The sequence below is a fragment of the Monopterus albus genome, unplaced genomic scaffold (assembly GCF_001952655.1).
Source record: "Monopterus albus unplaced genomic scaffold, M_albus_1.0 scaffold58.1, whole genome shotgun sequence".
Classification (NCBI taxonomy): domain Eukaryota; kingdom Metazoa; phylum Chordata; class Actinopteri; order Synbranchiformes; family Synbranchidae; genus Monopterus; species Monopterus albus.
This window is the reverse complement of record NW_018127938.1, coordinates 2,213,709-2,228,891: the sequence shown is the minus strand read 5'-3', so window position 1 is coordinate 2,228,891 and position 15,183 is coordinate 2,213,709. Positions and strand designations below refer to the sequence as shown.

At 41.3% G+C, this 15,183-nt stretch overlaps 1 protein-coding gene across 3 annotated transcripts in view; it reads left to right on the top strand.

Annotated features, from left to right (window-relative positions):
- The first annotated feature begins 57 nt into the window (after positions 1-57).
- anos1b (anosmin 1b) overlaps positions 58-15,183 on the top strand; it is a 38,277-nt gene continuing 23,151 nt past the window's right edge. For all 3 annotated transcript variants that reach the window (XM_020602783.1, XM_020602782.1, XM_020602781.1), the window contains exons 1-3: positions 58-139; positions 270-696; positions 10,649-10,696. In XM_020602783.1, the coding sequence (XP_020458439.1) occupies positions 520-696; positions 10,649-10,696 (225 nt within the window). In that variant the 5' untranslated portion in view covers positions 58-139; positions 270-519. The remainder of the gene's footprint in view (positions 140-269; positions 697-10,648; positions 10,697-15,183) is intronic.

Sequence of the window (15,183 nt, the reverse complement as noted above, 5' to 3'; positions counted from 1 at the left end):
CCTCCAGTGACTCCAGTGTGGTGCCCTTAACCACAAATTGGTCCAGTGAAGCTGCTAAGTGGCCATAGGTCAGTATGTGGTTGTACTAGGCTGCTTCCAGGTGTGATTGTGAACAATGCCTTCCTGTGAATAAATACAGGTAAAAAATAATGATGGTGGTTGGTGAGATATGCCATCCTACATGCTGACATGTAGGATAGTGATGGTGAACAACTTGTGCATAATGTTAATCATGTAGACTAACTGGTGGAATATGATGAAAATTGCAGAGACTGTAAGGATGGCGGTGACTAGGACGATACGGACGAAGAGCGAAGTAACTCCGCGTGGCTGCACTTGCACCAGTGGTGGGAGTGTCCGCGAGGAGGGTTAGGGCGGCGAGCGCCGCTGGATGTTTTCATTCTGAACTCCAAGGGTCGCGAGAGCGGACGCTGACGCACCGGACGCGAGGAAGAAAGTACCGAGTTCAGTCACTTCTTTGTCCATATATCTCTTTTGCTTGTATTTCCTGCCGGTGTCATGTCAGTTCGTCGGCCCTGCTTGGTGCTCCTCTGCGCGGTGTTAGCGGTGACTCGTGCCCGCAGGAGTTCACCGGTGCAGGATGACGTTCAGGAGAAAATCAACAGCGCCAGGTGCACGTCCAGGTGTCTCACTCTGCACATGACTCAGCTAACCGCTGCCTTCAGACACCTCCAGGTACTTTTGCTTCTTATTTAAGTGTTCAGCGAATTTACGGTCAAATGTGACCGCGACCATAAACAACATAAACTAGCTTGAAGTCATGAAATAAAAAAAGAGCCAGGACTGAGGATTTGATGCTATATACAAACTATTGACATTCCAGTTAATTTGCTGATTTATCAGTGTGCACAAATGACTGAATTTGCACTCATAACCACAGGTATTATCATTAAGATGAAAATTTAATGACATTATTTAAAGATCAACATTAAAACATAAAAAGCTACCAGTTTTGTTCAGATGCACTTTCACCTCCATCATTCATAGTTGTGCTTAGTTCTGTCGCTTTTGTCAAGAAATGTGTTGCTTGCTGGGGAAGTATAGTAGCCTATATACAGTAGTCACGTACGTTACATCCAAAACATTTTAATAAACCTTGTCACTGTTTGCTTGTTTGTTTTAAATACAGGGAATTGAAGAATGGCCACTTAATGCCATGTTGTGCAGTGATTTCTAGGTCAGCTAAATCAACTAAATGTGTTGTTATGCACAATAGGAAAGCATAATATTGCCTAAATTCTTAATCAGGCGAAGATCAGTCAGACTCACTGGGCGTTGCTTGTAAAGTGGTTTTCATTAGAAGTTTTGTTGCTCAGTTGCCTTATGTCAGTATTCACAGGGGAAACGTAGGCTGAAAAACATTTCTGGTTTGTAATGACTGACAAAATTGCTCATCTCTCTGAAATCACTGGCCTGTGTACTGTGACATTTGTAGTGAGGAATGTGAGATTAACAGGGACATTAGTTAAGTTACCAGGTTTGAAAAGCCACTTATCCTTAACGGCTTCAACATGTGCATGCTGTGTAGTGAGTGGGAAAGTCACTGACCACAGAGTTCGATCCCACTGGCTCTGAGGTGTGTGTGTGTGTGTGTGTGTGTGGTTTTGCATATGTTCATGTATAAAATCAACGTTTGACCTGGTCCTCATCCATCCAGAATAGACTCCCGCCACCTGTGCATTTGGTAATGAGGGTGGCACTAGCCCCTGGGTGACTCCCTAGCACTGATAGGTGTATCTAGGAGGAGGGGTTTCTGGGAGCGAGGTAGGAGAAAGGGAACATTTGGTTTAAACTATAAAGGGAAGTGAAGTAGTCAGATTTTGAGCATCAGCAGCAATGGAAATAAAACCAACCGACTGAGAGGAAGCAAGCAGGCCAAACATAAATTTTCTACTTGGCTTTCATTTTTAGGAGTAAACAAAAAGTTACATTCCATTCTAATATAACTCTTTAATTTCTTGTGTGAGCTTTCTGTCATACTCTTGGCATAAGTAAACTCAAAACTGCAAACAGTCAAACTCTGAAACATATCCCAAGATCCATATAAAAAGTTTGGTTAGTGCAAATTATTTGGTGAACCCATAGAATGTATACAAAGTTGGAGGATGAGAAAGCTCCCAGAAGTGAAGCCACCACAAGTGCAACGCCCCCTGATGTTCAATATAGGTCATAAACCCCACCGTGTTAGCGGTACCAAGCCCTCCCTAAACTTTAAACTCAGAGTTTAGACTTTAAACACAGAATTGTGACTCTGAGGAAATTATTATATTTTTACATTACATTATATTTTAATTTGTTGTGAAGAAGACGAATCCTGGCTTGTTTTAGAGTTGAAATGATTAGTCAATCATTCACTTGAAAAAATATGTAAACAACAATTTGGATAATGTTTTAATTGTTTGAGCCATTTGTGAAGCAAAAGTGCCAGCATTGTGCTGTTCCAGCTGTTCTGTGTCATTGTTTTGTGTCATTTTAAAGTAGCAACGCACCGATTGATCTGTGGAAATCAGAAATGGCCGGTGACCGGGTGATTACTCTGAGATTTCTGATTTTGTGCTAATCACATTTAGATACACAGCAGTTCACGTTGTGCACACAGTGGCACAGACCAAAGCATAGCGTGTGCAGTGTGTAAGCATCTCATGTGTACCTCTAGCAAGACTCGTGTTCTGTCTGTACCAGGTGCATGTTCACTCGTGCACTGGAAGCGCTTAGTGTACAAACAGTGCACAGAGGATACTGCAGAAACACCTTGGAGAAGGGGAAACTACAGTACATCCAAATCTTGGACAAATGGTACACAGTGAGGGAATTACTGGCTGCATATGAAATGTTTATGTACAGTGTGTTCAACCTGTGGTAAAACACAGCAAATACAAACTACACCTGCACATTAAAAAGACTTGTGTGCTCAGTAGGACTGATGTAAAAGACATTCTTCCATTTCTGTTACCTGTTGCACCTGTTTATATTTGGCAAAGTACAAATATTGCACTTAATTTTTAGTCAGAGGTTTGTAAAATCAAAAGAGAGAGTGAGAGAAATGTAAAACTTCAATAGGTTTTATTTTTATTACAATTTTCATTAAAGTTATAAAAATGTCGGTGTATGCTGTCAGTTACAGTTCTCAGAGAGAAAGAAAATCTGAATCAGCCAAAATCAGAAAAACAAATTGAAAATCGTAATTGCCCCAGAAAGTTGCAATTGGTGCATCTCTATTGTATAGTGAATATTTCTGAGTTTGTAACTGTTGGTTGGACAGGATATTTGAAGATGTCATCTTGGACTCTGGAAAGCTGCACCAGGACTTTTCCTTAGAAAAATGTATAGATTAATCACTGATGAAAATAATCCTTAGTTGCAGCTCTAATTCAACCGTGTCTTCATTAGCAGGGCAGTGGCAAACAGGAAAAGATGGTGTGGATGTGTGTCAAAGTCCCATTTTAGGATATAAAGTAGGTACTGAAAACTTTGTGTGTTCTGCCAAAGCAAAAAGAGCCTCTAAATGTTGAGCAAACAAGGAAATAAGTTTCCTCACAGCCACATCCTGGGGAACAGCATCATTCCCTCAACCTATTATAGGACAGTGTAGAGAGCACACAGAGTGATTGATGGGTGAGAGAGACTGTGCGTTAGTGCATTCATTTATTTAAAGAACATCGCGTTTGAGATGAAAACCTCCTTTTGATAACAGCTCCAGTCACTGTAACATCACTGATGGCAAATAGAGCTGACGATAACATCACTGATGGCAAATAGAGCTGAACTCATCCTCCTCTGTTACCACACTCAGGCACAAACACATATTGCTTCCTCTGGCTATATGTGGGTGAAGCCTGTGCTTCTGGCTCTGTGTGTGTGTGTGTGTGTGTGTGTGTGTGTGTGTGTGTGTGGCTAGTGTGTAACCACTAGAATGCGAGTCACCAGTTTTTTATTTACACCTCTCTATCTGCAGCATCTCTGGGTTTTCCACTACTTTCCCTTGTATGGTGTAATAGAGTAATTATAGGTCTCTGTGTGTGTGTGTGTGTGCGTGTGTGTGTGTGTACACATGAGCATATATATGGTGGTATGTTGTCATTTTCCCAAATTCCTCCTTGGTGTAAACTCCTAAAAATAACGCCTAAAAACTCCAGCGTCGTCTGCAGTGCTGGATCTTTTTGCACATACATAATAGATCAGATTGCTCTCCATGTCTTGAGGACTCACAGGCCTGTGGTGCTGATGAGCGGATGGTCAGTGGCTTGAGTCAGGGCTGAGGGCCAGTGTGAGGCTGAATGAGCTGCCTGTGTGTTTCTGTTAGTGTGTGTGTGTGTGTGTGTCCCAGCTGCTCTGCGGTAGGTAATTCTAATCAACCCAGAGGATGGCCAGCCAACCAGTCATGCTCTGAAAAAGACCAGAGACAACGGGCAGGTCGGGTTGCACAGAGACAGGGAGATAAAGGTAGATGCACAGACGGGCAAGGAGGTGGAAAGCAGGGTCAGCAGGCAGGTAGATGCACAGACAGGTGTGCCAGACTCACATAAAGACAGATAAAGTGATACACAAGCTAAAAAGTAGACTGATATGCACGCAGACAGGTAAGCAGAGAGACAGGCGGGGGGAGTGGGTGAGTGAAGGAGACAAAGGCTTGCTTGATTCACTGCTTTGTGACTGCCCTGTCATTTGAATTTTTATTCTTGGGCCGTTAAATCCTCTTTTTTTTTTTTTTTTTTTTTTCTTACTGGTGGCTGGTTTTCTCAGTTGCATCATAATTGAACTTAAATCTACAGTATGTAACTTAAGGTAGCGCTAACATGGAGTGCCAAATCAATCTATTCTGCTCCATCCGGCGCTCCCTCTCCCTGCTCCACTACATTCTGCTACACTCCACCACGCTCTGGCCAGCTCTTCTCTATTTGCCATGAAATTTCATTAAATGAGAATGCAACAAAATGTACTGATCAGGCAAAAAGAATTGAAAGTCTCTGATTGACTAAAGAGGTCAGTCCCACTCAGAACCTTTTAGAGGGTTAATATCTGCACCGCTGCCAGTGCTGTTCAAACAGTCTGGCTCACAGGAGCCTTCAACAGCACCTCTCCATATTAAGACACGTTTTGAAGCATATTTCTACTACAAAAGTATTTGAGAGATGTTACATATTGTAGCTTTAAAGAAAAAGTTTGACATTTTAGGACGTACGCTTACAGTATTTGCTATTTTCCAAGAGCTAGATAAGGAGCTTGGTAGTGCTCTCATGTTTGTATCTACTGTAAATAAGAAGTTACAACCAGGGGACAGTCCTGTCCTAAGGTAAGAAAGTCCATCTAACACCACCTTCAAAGCTCGCTAATTAACACACTATCTTCTTTAATTTGTACAAAAAAAGTAAAACTGACAACTTGCAATTTTAAAAGAAGTGTGATGCATTAATTATTGGTTGAGGAAAGTAATTTTCTAGAGTTTCTGCTGATTTCTGTAGCTTCATACTTAACATACAGACAGCATGTTTCCTCAAATGTTAAACATTGTCTTGAATTTGTTGAACATTTAGACAGTTGTCTTTATTAATAGTGTCATCATTAAAAGACAGATGCCGATGTAGTAGTCGGATGAGGCAAGGACCATATAACAACCATTTTGTTGTTTACAGGATGTGGAGTAACACAAACGCTAACTTTGACATGCAAGTATGAAAACATACACACACATAGACTAATTAGGAGCATCTGTCAGGAATGTTCAGACCTCAACATGGGCTGTTCGGGAAGAAGTTTAAAATCTGTTGGTTGGATGTTTCCCATGATGCATTCACACACACTCACACAAACGAAACGTGCACACTGTAGCTGCGTTTGCTTCTGGTCATCTGGGTGTGATTAGCTGAGTTAATGCATCGTATTAAATAGACTTTCTACTGCACCTCACTGCAAACACAACGCACACACAAAATATGTACACACACTCACTCCAGCTCTCTCACTCACTCACTGACTTTTTATCGCTGCATCTGGCAGAAGTGTGATTGATATCGCTTTCTCTTTCAAACACTGACGGGTGTGTGCAGCTGTGTGCGTGCATGTTGGCCATGCATGTTTCTCTGTGTGTGGTTTTGTGCCTATGTGTGTGTTTTGTGTCAGTGCTTCTTTCCTGCTGTTGCATCCAGTAATATCGGGGTTTTTTTTGTTTTTCTTTAGCTGTGATTAGTGTGGACTCGGCAGCCATCAGAGCCATGTGGAAGTCCTTTAGTGCAAGTGTTTCTTACTCCATGGGTCAGTTCTTTTTCTGACGGGTCTCTTGTGTCTCAGGCTCAGAAAAATTTCTCTCCTGGATTCAAAGCTTTAAAAGAAGTTTTAAGACCCTGTGTTTGTAATGTTTGTATGAAATCCAACCATGAAGAAATCCATCGTTGAAAATGAAATGGGATTTTTATACATCTATGGTCTTAGTCATTGGTCATAAGCTTGGATGAAGTGAAATTCTCTATTTTTTGTGTCGGTATCTTGTCAGTGAGACTATTTTTTTTTTGCCCATAAAATACACAAAAGCCTTTGGAGCCAGATGTTTTGTATGCTTTTACATGGTTTTACATAGACCTTTGTCAATGAATATATTACATAACCTTTTCTTAAGTCGGTGTAAAGCCACTGTATAAATGCCTTTGTAAATTTTAATGTTCTTTCTCTATGGATGAAAAAACACAGTTTAACATTCCCATTAAAACAATAACCCAGAAGACAAAATTCCAGCCAGATGAACAGCAGTCACCAGAATGTACAGTTCTGTTTCACAACCAGTATCCACCACTCCGTGCCAGTCTCTCCTGCTGCTCTTATTAACAGATATTTATTTTCATCTTTCACCTTCTTTTGTCCATCTTCTTCTGCTCTTTTCAATATCCTCCCAGCTCCTCTGTTTCCTACAGATGACTTTTTCCTCTTCTTCCAGTCCTCCTATTTTTGTCCCTGACCTTTTCAGTATGTGCAGCAGACTGGGACACACTCTGGGACCCTACAAAACCCCCACCTTGACCACTATTTAATAACCATACGTAACACAAACCTTTCTAAACTGTCTTGATTTTCTCTGACAGCAAATATGTCCCATGAAATTAGCTTTGGATGAGTGTGTGTATGTGTAATGTGATGTGAGGCCAGCAGGGGGGGAAGGCGCTTTATATCTTCTCTGTGAAAATCTGGAGATGTTTAACTCGCTTCCACACGGTTTTCAATTCTTTGACTGAAGCATCTACAGTTTTCAAGTCTTGTGTTATTTTTACAGGAGGTGACAGCAATAAGGAGAGACTAAGAGGGAGCTGGACAGTACAAATGAAAATGACAATGTGACTCAAGGAAGCAGATGTGGATGAGGAGCTGCAGGAGAAGGAAGAGGGAATTGTGTGTACACACAGATCCTTTTCCAGCTCTTATGTATCAGTTTTCTATTCTAAAAAAAGAGAAGCAGAAGGGTGGCTGGTTAAATAAACAATATTTTTTCTGGAGAACCAAAGCTCAGCTCTTTGTGATTGATTGCTCAGGAGCAGGACATAGCAGAGCAGAGCAATATTGCCAAAATTTTTAAAAAATCATAATATTTTGACTGCATATTGGAAAAGTGATGCTTTGGAGAGTTTGAGTAATAATTTGGACTGTAATGTAAATTTGATTATAATTAATGTGATTCAGATTCAAAACCATTTGGTGTCCTATCACTGAGCTAGAACAGCGTAATGAATTCAGAAAATGACCTAATTTAGCTAAAATGCATCCTTTAAAACAACACAAGACAACAAAACCACAAAAAACAGTGTTATGCCCAAAGCTTAATGGAACCTATCCATGTTGTTTGTTGGTACATTGTACCAGAGGTCACAGTCAAAAAAGCAGTCAAAAAGAACAAACCAGTATTGAAGGAGAATGTAAGCTTGGAAATAGCTTCACTGTGTCCCCACTAGGTCAGTGCAAATACAAGTTAACCTGTGGTGTTTTGGGCTGTGTCAGGGCCGCTCGGCCTCTCCTCGTCTTTCTCTCCTCTGCTCTCTCTATCCTGTGGGCTCTGCACCTCAGCTGTGTTGCATTCCAGTAATTAGCGACTGGTTTGTCGATGCACACAGCTGGGGTGCATCCCGATGATTGCCTTCTCCTCCTTATTTATACCGCTGACAGACGCTCAAGTTTTGCTGGAACATTAACATAGTACCGCGGACTGTATATGTTGGTAGAATGCTACGCTGACAGGCACTGTGCGTTTTGGCTTGACTCTACCACATAACCTACGCGCTACGCTCATTTACACTACACTACACTACATATCATACATATCCAAGTACCGTACTTTCCCATGTTATGTTCTTTTGATACTTTGTGTTCTCTTTCTTTACCTGCTACCGTCATGTTTTTCCCCCTAGCACCTGGGTCTGCAAACCTGAGCCCAACCTCAGTCCTCCCTCACCCTCCTGGTGAGGGGGGCTACCTTAACAGGCTGCTAGTACTGTTATGGGGAAGGGTTTTTATGAGTTGGTCATCATACTTTTTGTATTATTTATAGTGAAAGAAAATACAGTAATTGCATTTTTAGACAATTGCACACAATAGTGTTTACACTAAATGTAAATAAACTTTGTTTACAAGAAAATGCCGCAGGATGTCTTTAATTGTATGATGACAGATTTTAGAATATCCAGAGAGGCATTTAAAAGTTAATCCTCTATAGTTTTTATTATCTTTTTTGTTTTATTTGGCCCCAAACATGTGAGCCATTTATAGCACAACTAGGTCACCAGCAATACATACAGTGTTTTAGGTTTTGGAATGCCTGCAAAAACATTCTTTGCCCAGAAACTACAGATGAAAATGAGCCTTTCTGGCTAAATCTGATACTTTTATTTGATGTTGATCAGTGTGTTCTGTTCCTTCTCACATAATTTTTTGTAAATTGTATAAACTACCAGTCTACCCCTCCAGGAACTTCCTGCAGTTGTGTCCACTAGACCTGAATCCACAGACCTTGATACAGTCAGTAGCACCTGGTGTCAGCAAGTACCACAGAGAGAAAGGGTGGACAAAGGAGGAAGGTGTTTCTTCTTGTGTTTGTCCTCTCATCTGTTCTTTCCGTTCATTCTTCCCAACAGACTGGTTACCTGTCTATTCATTAGGTCATTAGGGGTTTAACCTGGTTTAACTGTAGCCTCAGTGTGATCCCTTTTACCAACTAGCACAGATTACTGCTAAACTAAGGACGTCCACCCCATCTATACTTGTATAGTCTTAAAGGCACACTAGCATGTGCAAGGTCCAACAATCATTTCACTGACAGAGTTTATTTTTATGTTGTCAACTGTGAGCAAATTTGTTTTGGCCTATGTCTGGAACTTGATCTCGATTTTGGTTGTACTCTTTGTGTCTCTCCTTTGAAAACTAACCACCTTGTTATTGCTGCTAACAGCTGGATGACTGAGGCAATAATAAGTAGCTGTAGCAGTGGATATGGTCAGGATGAAAGTACGACAGGAATGAGACAAATAAAACTGTGGAGAACCATTTCACACATACTGTATGCTCAGTGGCCAGTCTCTGCAGAAAGCATTCATAACTGCAAAGTAGCAGCTGCACCATCTCAGCCATTAACCCCTAATCTCTAACCTTTAAACCCACCTCTAACCCCTGAACATCCATCTTACCAGAAGCACTAAAGCTTCTTAAAAGAGGAGCTCTGGAAAGTTTGTGCATGTGTGTGTGGAAACAGATGAGCCTGGTTCACGCTAAAAACAGCTCAGTCAGGAGAGGGTTTTATGAGTCGTTAAGAGGGTTTATCCCACTCGCGCGCATGTGCACACACACTAGAGCCCCATATACTCCCTTAAGGGCAGACACATGACAACAGACAGATACACAAATACACACCCACTAGCATTCTAATAGTTGTTTTGATGTTGGATGATGGCATCATGATTGTGCAGATAATGACAAAGTATTTCAGAGGGAAGAGGAGCAGTTACCATACGGACTATCTCACCAATTCAAAACAGCTGACATAGTCTTCAGCCTGCTCTTTAAACCATTAGTAAACCGCATACGTTACCTGAAGCTCTGGGAAGATGGGACATTTTCATTATTTTGGCATTTTGTACATGAAATAAGTTAACTGATTAATTAAAAAATGAAGTATGAATGTATATAAATAATGTTTTAAGGAGACTTTAGAGATTGGTGTTGGTTTAAATCATCTATATTTCTGTCCCTGTGGTCATGTGATGACGTCTCCCTCTGTCATAGTGGTTATAACAGTCATATTGAATGTTGGTCTTGACTCACTTAGCAGAACCTGTACACACACAGATGCACATAAACGTACATTTCTCCAAGTGACGTGGTCTCTGTCTGGTTCAGCAACCACAAACAGTGGATTAAGACATTTTTCACCCAGAGGATAATTTTGAAAGTAACAGAAAGGGTGAGTGTGTTTCTCTCTGCATGTGTCAGGTTTGCTATGTATTTTGGTCAGTGACCTTTTATTAATAATATTTTGCTTTCTGTCTCCCTGTAAGTTACCTTGAACACAGGCCGAAGGGTTCAAACATGGTATTTGCCTATGAAAGATTTATTTCCCTCTGTTTGTTTTAAACCTTGTCCTCTCTTTCTCTTCCAGAGTGACCAAGTTCTGGTTTGGTGTGAAAACCACAGACGCTGTGCTCAGGTAAAAACACACACACCTATACTAGTATATGTGGGAGGGTTTTGCACTGACTTGCATTCATTCTCTGAAGACTTAGCCCCGTGACACACCAAGCTGACAGTCGGCCACTGTTGGACCATTGATGAGCTTCTGTTGCCCTCGTCTTCCTGGTGTCACCCACACCGTTGGTGCTAGTCAGACCCCGTTGGTGGCTTTTCAGTTGATTCAGCGTGTTGAATCTGCGGCAGACCTTGTCGGCGAGAGAGACCACTCTGATTGGCTGTTGAGCTAAGCAAATCAATGTACGAGAAGAGAACGTTTTGGCAAAGTCCCTTGAGTGTGTCGCTGTAGTATCTAAGGTTTCACCCACTTAGAGCTGTTTCTCCTTGTTTTTCACCTCCACAACCTCCTGCCTTGTTCCGCAACGAAAAGACCAAGGGCAGAGAACGGCAGTGTCATTTGCATCAGACATTCTCAATTACGGGAGTCATGTGACATGCATCACATGATGAGCCGCCCCACACTGCTGCCTGTGTGCAGTGTGGTCCAACACATTTGGCTTTATGTCCTGCTGCTTACCTGGGGTGGAAATGTGGGTCAAACAGTGAACGTTCTGCATGTAACACCTTCCTGATAAAGCTCATTGCTGAGAAGAAAGAAAAGGTAAATGTTGTGTGCACATCCAACCCAGATTGGGCACAGGTGCAGGAGAATAACAACACCTTGTAAGAAAAGAGAAAACGTGTTAAATTGTTCAGTGTGCAGGCAGTTTTTCTCTTTTCTTCCTGCAGCACACTCCAGAACAATAACAGAGTGAGACTGTGTTCAGACAGGCCTTCACCCTGCACGAAAAGTGTGGCCCTCTTCTTTCATTTGAATGGGGCAAGTGTACTGAGGTGGGGGGTTTGGTTTGCCTAAAATGATGCAGCATTGTGCGGCTGATACAGGACAGTGGTTTGTAATACTTAAGAGACCAGGTTTTACAACTCTGGAAAGTTGTCACAGCTGTAGCTGTTTTATCTTTAGTCTTGATTATCTTTATGTGAACAGCAGAAATACGGCATTGATGTTACAAAGTAATGCTCCAGGAATGCACGCTTGTATGAACACACCTTGCCGGGTGATGCCACGCTGCAGAAAAGTTGAATCAGATCTAGCTTTTTGGACATGTGTAACATGGGTTTTGTAACTGAGTTGAGTGTGTAAAAAGGGGGTCTAGCATTAGATAGAACACAGGTATGTGAGCATAATATAATGGCCCCAAAATATATAAAATATATATAAAGCATCACATTTCAGCTTATGCCAGGACCATGGAAATAAGTGTGTCTGATTGCTATAATGGAACACCTCAAATATTTCTATTTAACACCTAACAGCAGTGGACAAAGTATATGAAACTGTATGTAGCCATCAACAAAAAACCAACAAAAAAAACCAAACAGTTTTTCTGGATTGTCCTGTTTACCATCTGTCTGTCAGTGGTATGATGGATCAAATCTGCCTCTGAACAAACATCTGGACACTTTTTTTTTGCCCTGTAGTAAATGACTATACTAGAACTGTGAAAATACACAGTGAGGATCATAGACCACAACAGAATTGATGCAACAGCTATGAAATATAACGTCTCTTTGCCTTCACCTCGAGAGGCAAAGAGACAGAGTGACAGTCTTTCTCGCCCTTCTCTTCTCTATGGAATCTTTAAACCCACTGCACAGCTCCTGTAATGGCAAAGGTTGTGTTTTCACTTAAAATAACAGCCTCTCCTGCAGTATGTCCCCATTATCCTTCCTCCGTGGAGCAAAAATTAGTCCGTTTATTCACTTTACACCGCCTGCCAGGGCACTTCTGTGTGTGTGTGTGTGTGCTAATTTATTGTTCAATTCAAGAGGAGTTTCCGTGCTGAGTATTTTTAGCTGTCTGTCTGTCCGCTCACTCTGCAGCAGTTCCAGCTTGTTACAGCTTTCTGGACATTTCTGTGGGTGTTTTAGACCGCTTGTCCCATAGAGACATAGACAGTGGGTGGGTAAGACAGAGACAGACGTTGGATGCAGAAAAAGGTAGAAACAGGCAGAGTGAGAGCTTAAGTGTGTGTAATGGGGTTAGCAGGGGTTAATGTCAACAACAGCCAAGAGCATGCTCTCCCCATATCTCTCACCAGCAGACCTTTGCAGGGGATACCGCACTGAGTGAAATATCAGACATCAGCTTTCAGCTATATTTAACCCCCCACCATCATCTGAAACAAAGAACACAAACACACATGGCTCCTTTGACCCCTTACCCAAACTTATCTCTGTTCTTTCTGTTGTTGTTTTGCTTCCTTTTTTCTCTTTCCTTGTTTCTATTCCTGATAGAGTTCAACAATGATGCACAAAGTATGAGAGTGAAACATGTTTTTCTTGATTAAAAGTCTGAACTTTATCACTCTGGCTTTGTGTCTTGCTGTTGTGCGTGTGTGAATACCACCGTGACATTATGCTGTCACTGAGGTCCAACAGTAGTCAGAAACTGGCCAGTGGGGGCTGATGGCATTTAGGCAGCCTGATACTGCACAGACATGCACAGTGTTTTTTGTGCTTGTTTGAATTACAAAGTTATTAATTCTTATCATTTTACGGTTTGTTTGAAACTGGATACAACCCTATTTGTAAAAGTCACCACGGCAGGCCAACAAAAATAAATTAGAACAGAAAAGCACATATCCCATAATTGCCAAGATTAATCAAAATAATGAATTGTACAGCGGAGGAAGTTCAACACTGCTTTTTGCTCCCTAGGTGAGTATATTTGTTAGGTGTGTATATTTGTTAATGGGATATGTGGGAGATATTTAGGACTCACTCTCTTTTGTTAATTATGAGAGCCTTATATGCTACAATCTGCACAGTCCATTTCATTATTGTTTCATAGGAAAGCAAAAACTGTGCATGCTTCTGTTTCCATTTGCATTTGTTCTGGTAGGATATTAACTTTAAGAAGGTAACTCACAGATCCTCATGACAGGTTACAGTAAACATCAGAGGGGACGGTCAGATATTATTTGAAATGTTCTGTTCACGTTTGCGGCTCTGTGGCAGCGTCAGTCGGACTACTATTTTGGTCCAGACTGAATTATTTTTCTCCACCATTGGATGAGCTGCCATGACATTTTCTACAGATATTAATGGCTCCCAGAGGATGTGAATTCTACAGATTTTCCCTTATACCTAGCTGTTGGGTGGATTGCCATGAAATATTGTAGGCAAATACGTGTACCCCTCAGGGAGAATTGTATTAGCTTTGGTGATCTCCTGACATTTACTGCTATCATTAGCTCAAAATTACACAGTAGGGCTGTTACTTTTCCCAAAATCATGTTCAAACGATGTTTGAACTTAACGTTATGTGGGTTGCAATATTTTTTTGTTGTTGCTCCTCGAGTGAATGGAGTGTTTTTACAGAACAAATACAATAGGAAAAGACAGATGTTGATGAAAGAAATAAGACAGTTGATTAAGGTGAGCACTGTCTTCGTCAACTGTGGTGCTTTATCTGTCCCTTTGTTAGATCATTACTTAAGGTCTTTCTAGTGAAGGCACAGGCACACACCAGGCAACGCATATGGTTTGTGACATTGTCAGTGGACCCTCTCAAGGAAATGCATATGGAAGTTCAGTAAAACTAAACTGCAGCCCTCACTCAGTTCCTCCATCTGTCCATCTTCTCCTTTCTCTCCCACACACTCACAGATCCCACAAACACATGTGCAGAGTAGATGTACAGTAATATGTACCAGGTGTGTGGGGCAGCGGGATGTCCACAAAAACATAACTTGCTCTTAAGATGTTCACATACTGTAACTTGTAATAGCAGTTGGAATAGTCCTGTTTTCTTAGCCTTTGGTTGGTTGATTTCACAGCTATGCGATACCAAAGGCTACTTATGAAACATGTGATGTCCCTTCTTTGAGTCAGCCTCTTAAACTCTCATGATCCTCTTCACAATTCAGCATAAGAATCTGCAATGCTTCAGTGTAAATTTTGTCACTGACCACCTGTTTTTTCATAGAATCCCACAGGTGAGTAGAACCCCTGATTACAAAACATTCTGAAAAGACAGCAAAAGAAACAGGTAATCCAGAAATAAGTGTACTCTTAATGCTGTTTGCACATTAGCTGTTTATCTATCTGCGGGGTTGCAGGAAGAAAATGAATGTATCTCTTTTACACTGTTACAGGGTGAAGAGCAGGTAAGTAAACCCTTAGCGGGGGTGGCAGGTAGCAGGGTGAAAACAGGTAAGTATACTTCTAGAATGCTGCACTGTATTTTCTTTCTGCAGGCATATAATAACCTAATGTTACATGTAAGCAGTCTTACAGGTTCTTCCTAACTTCAGGTATTTCAATATTAAATTCACAGGATGACATGTTAGAATAATTTCAGTCTTTTCAGGTTTGGGGACCACATAGGTAAATGGCAACAACAGTTCCATAGCTCAATAACGGCACAAGGGAAGTCAAGCT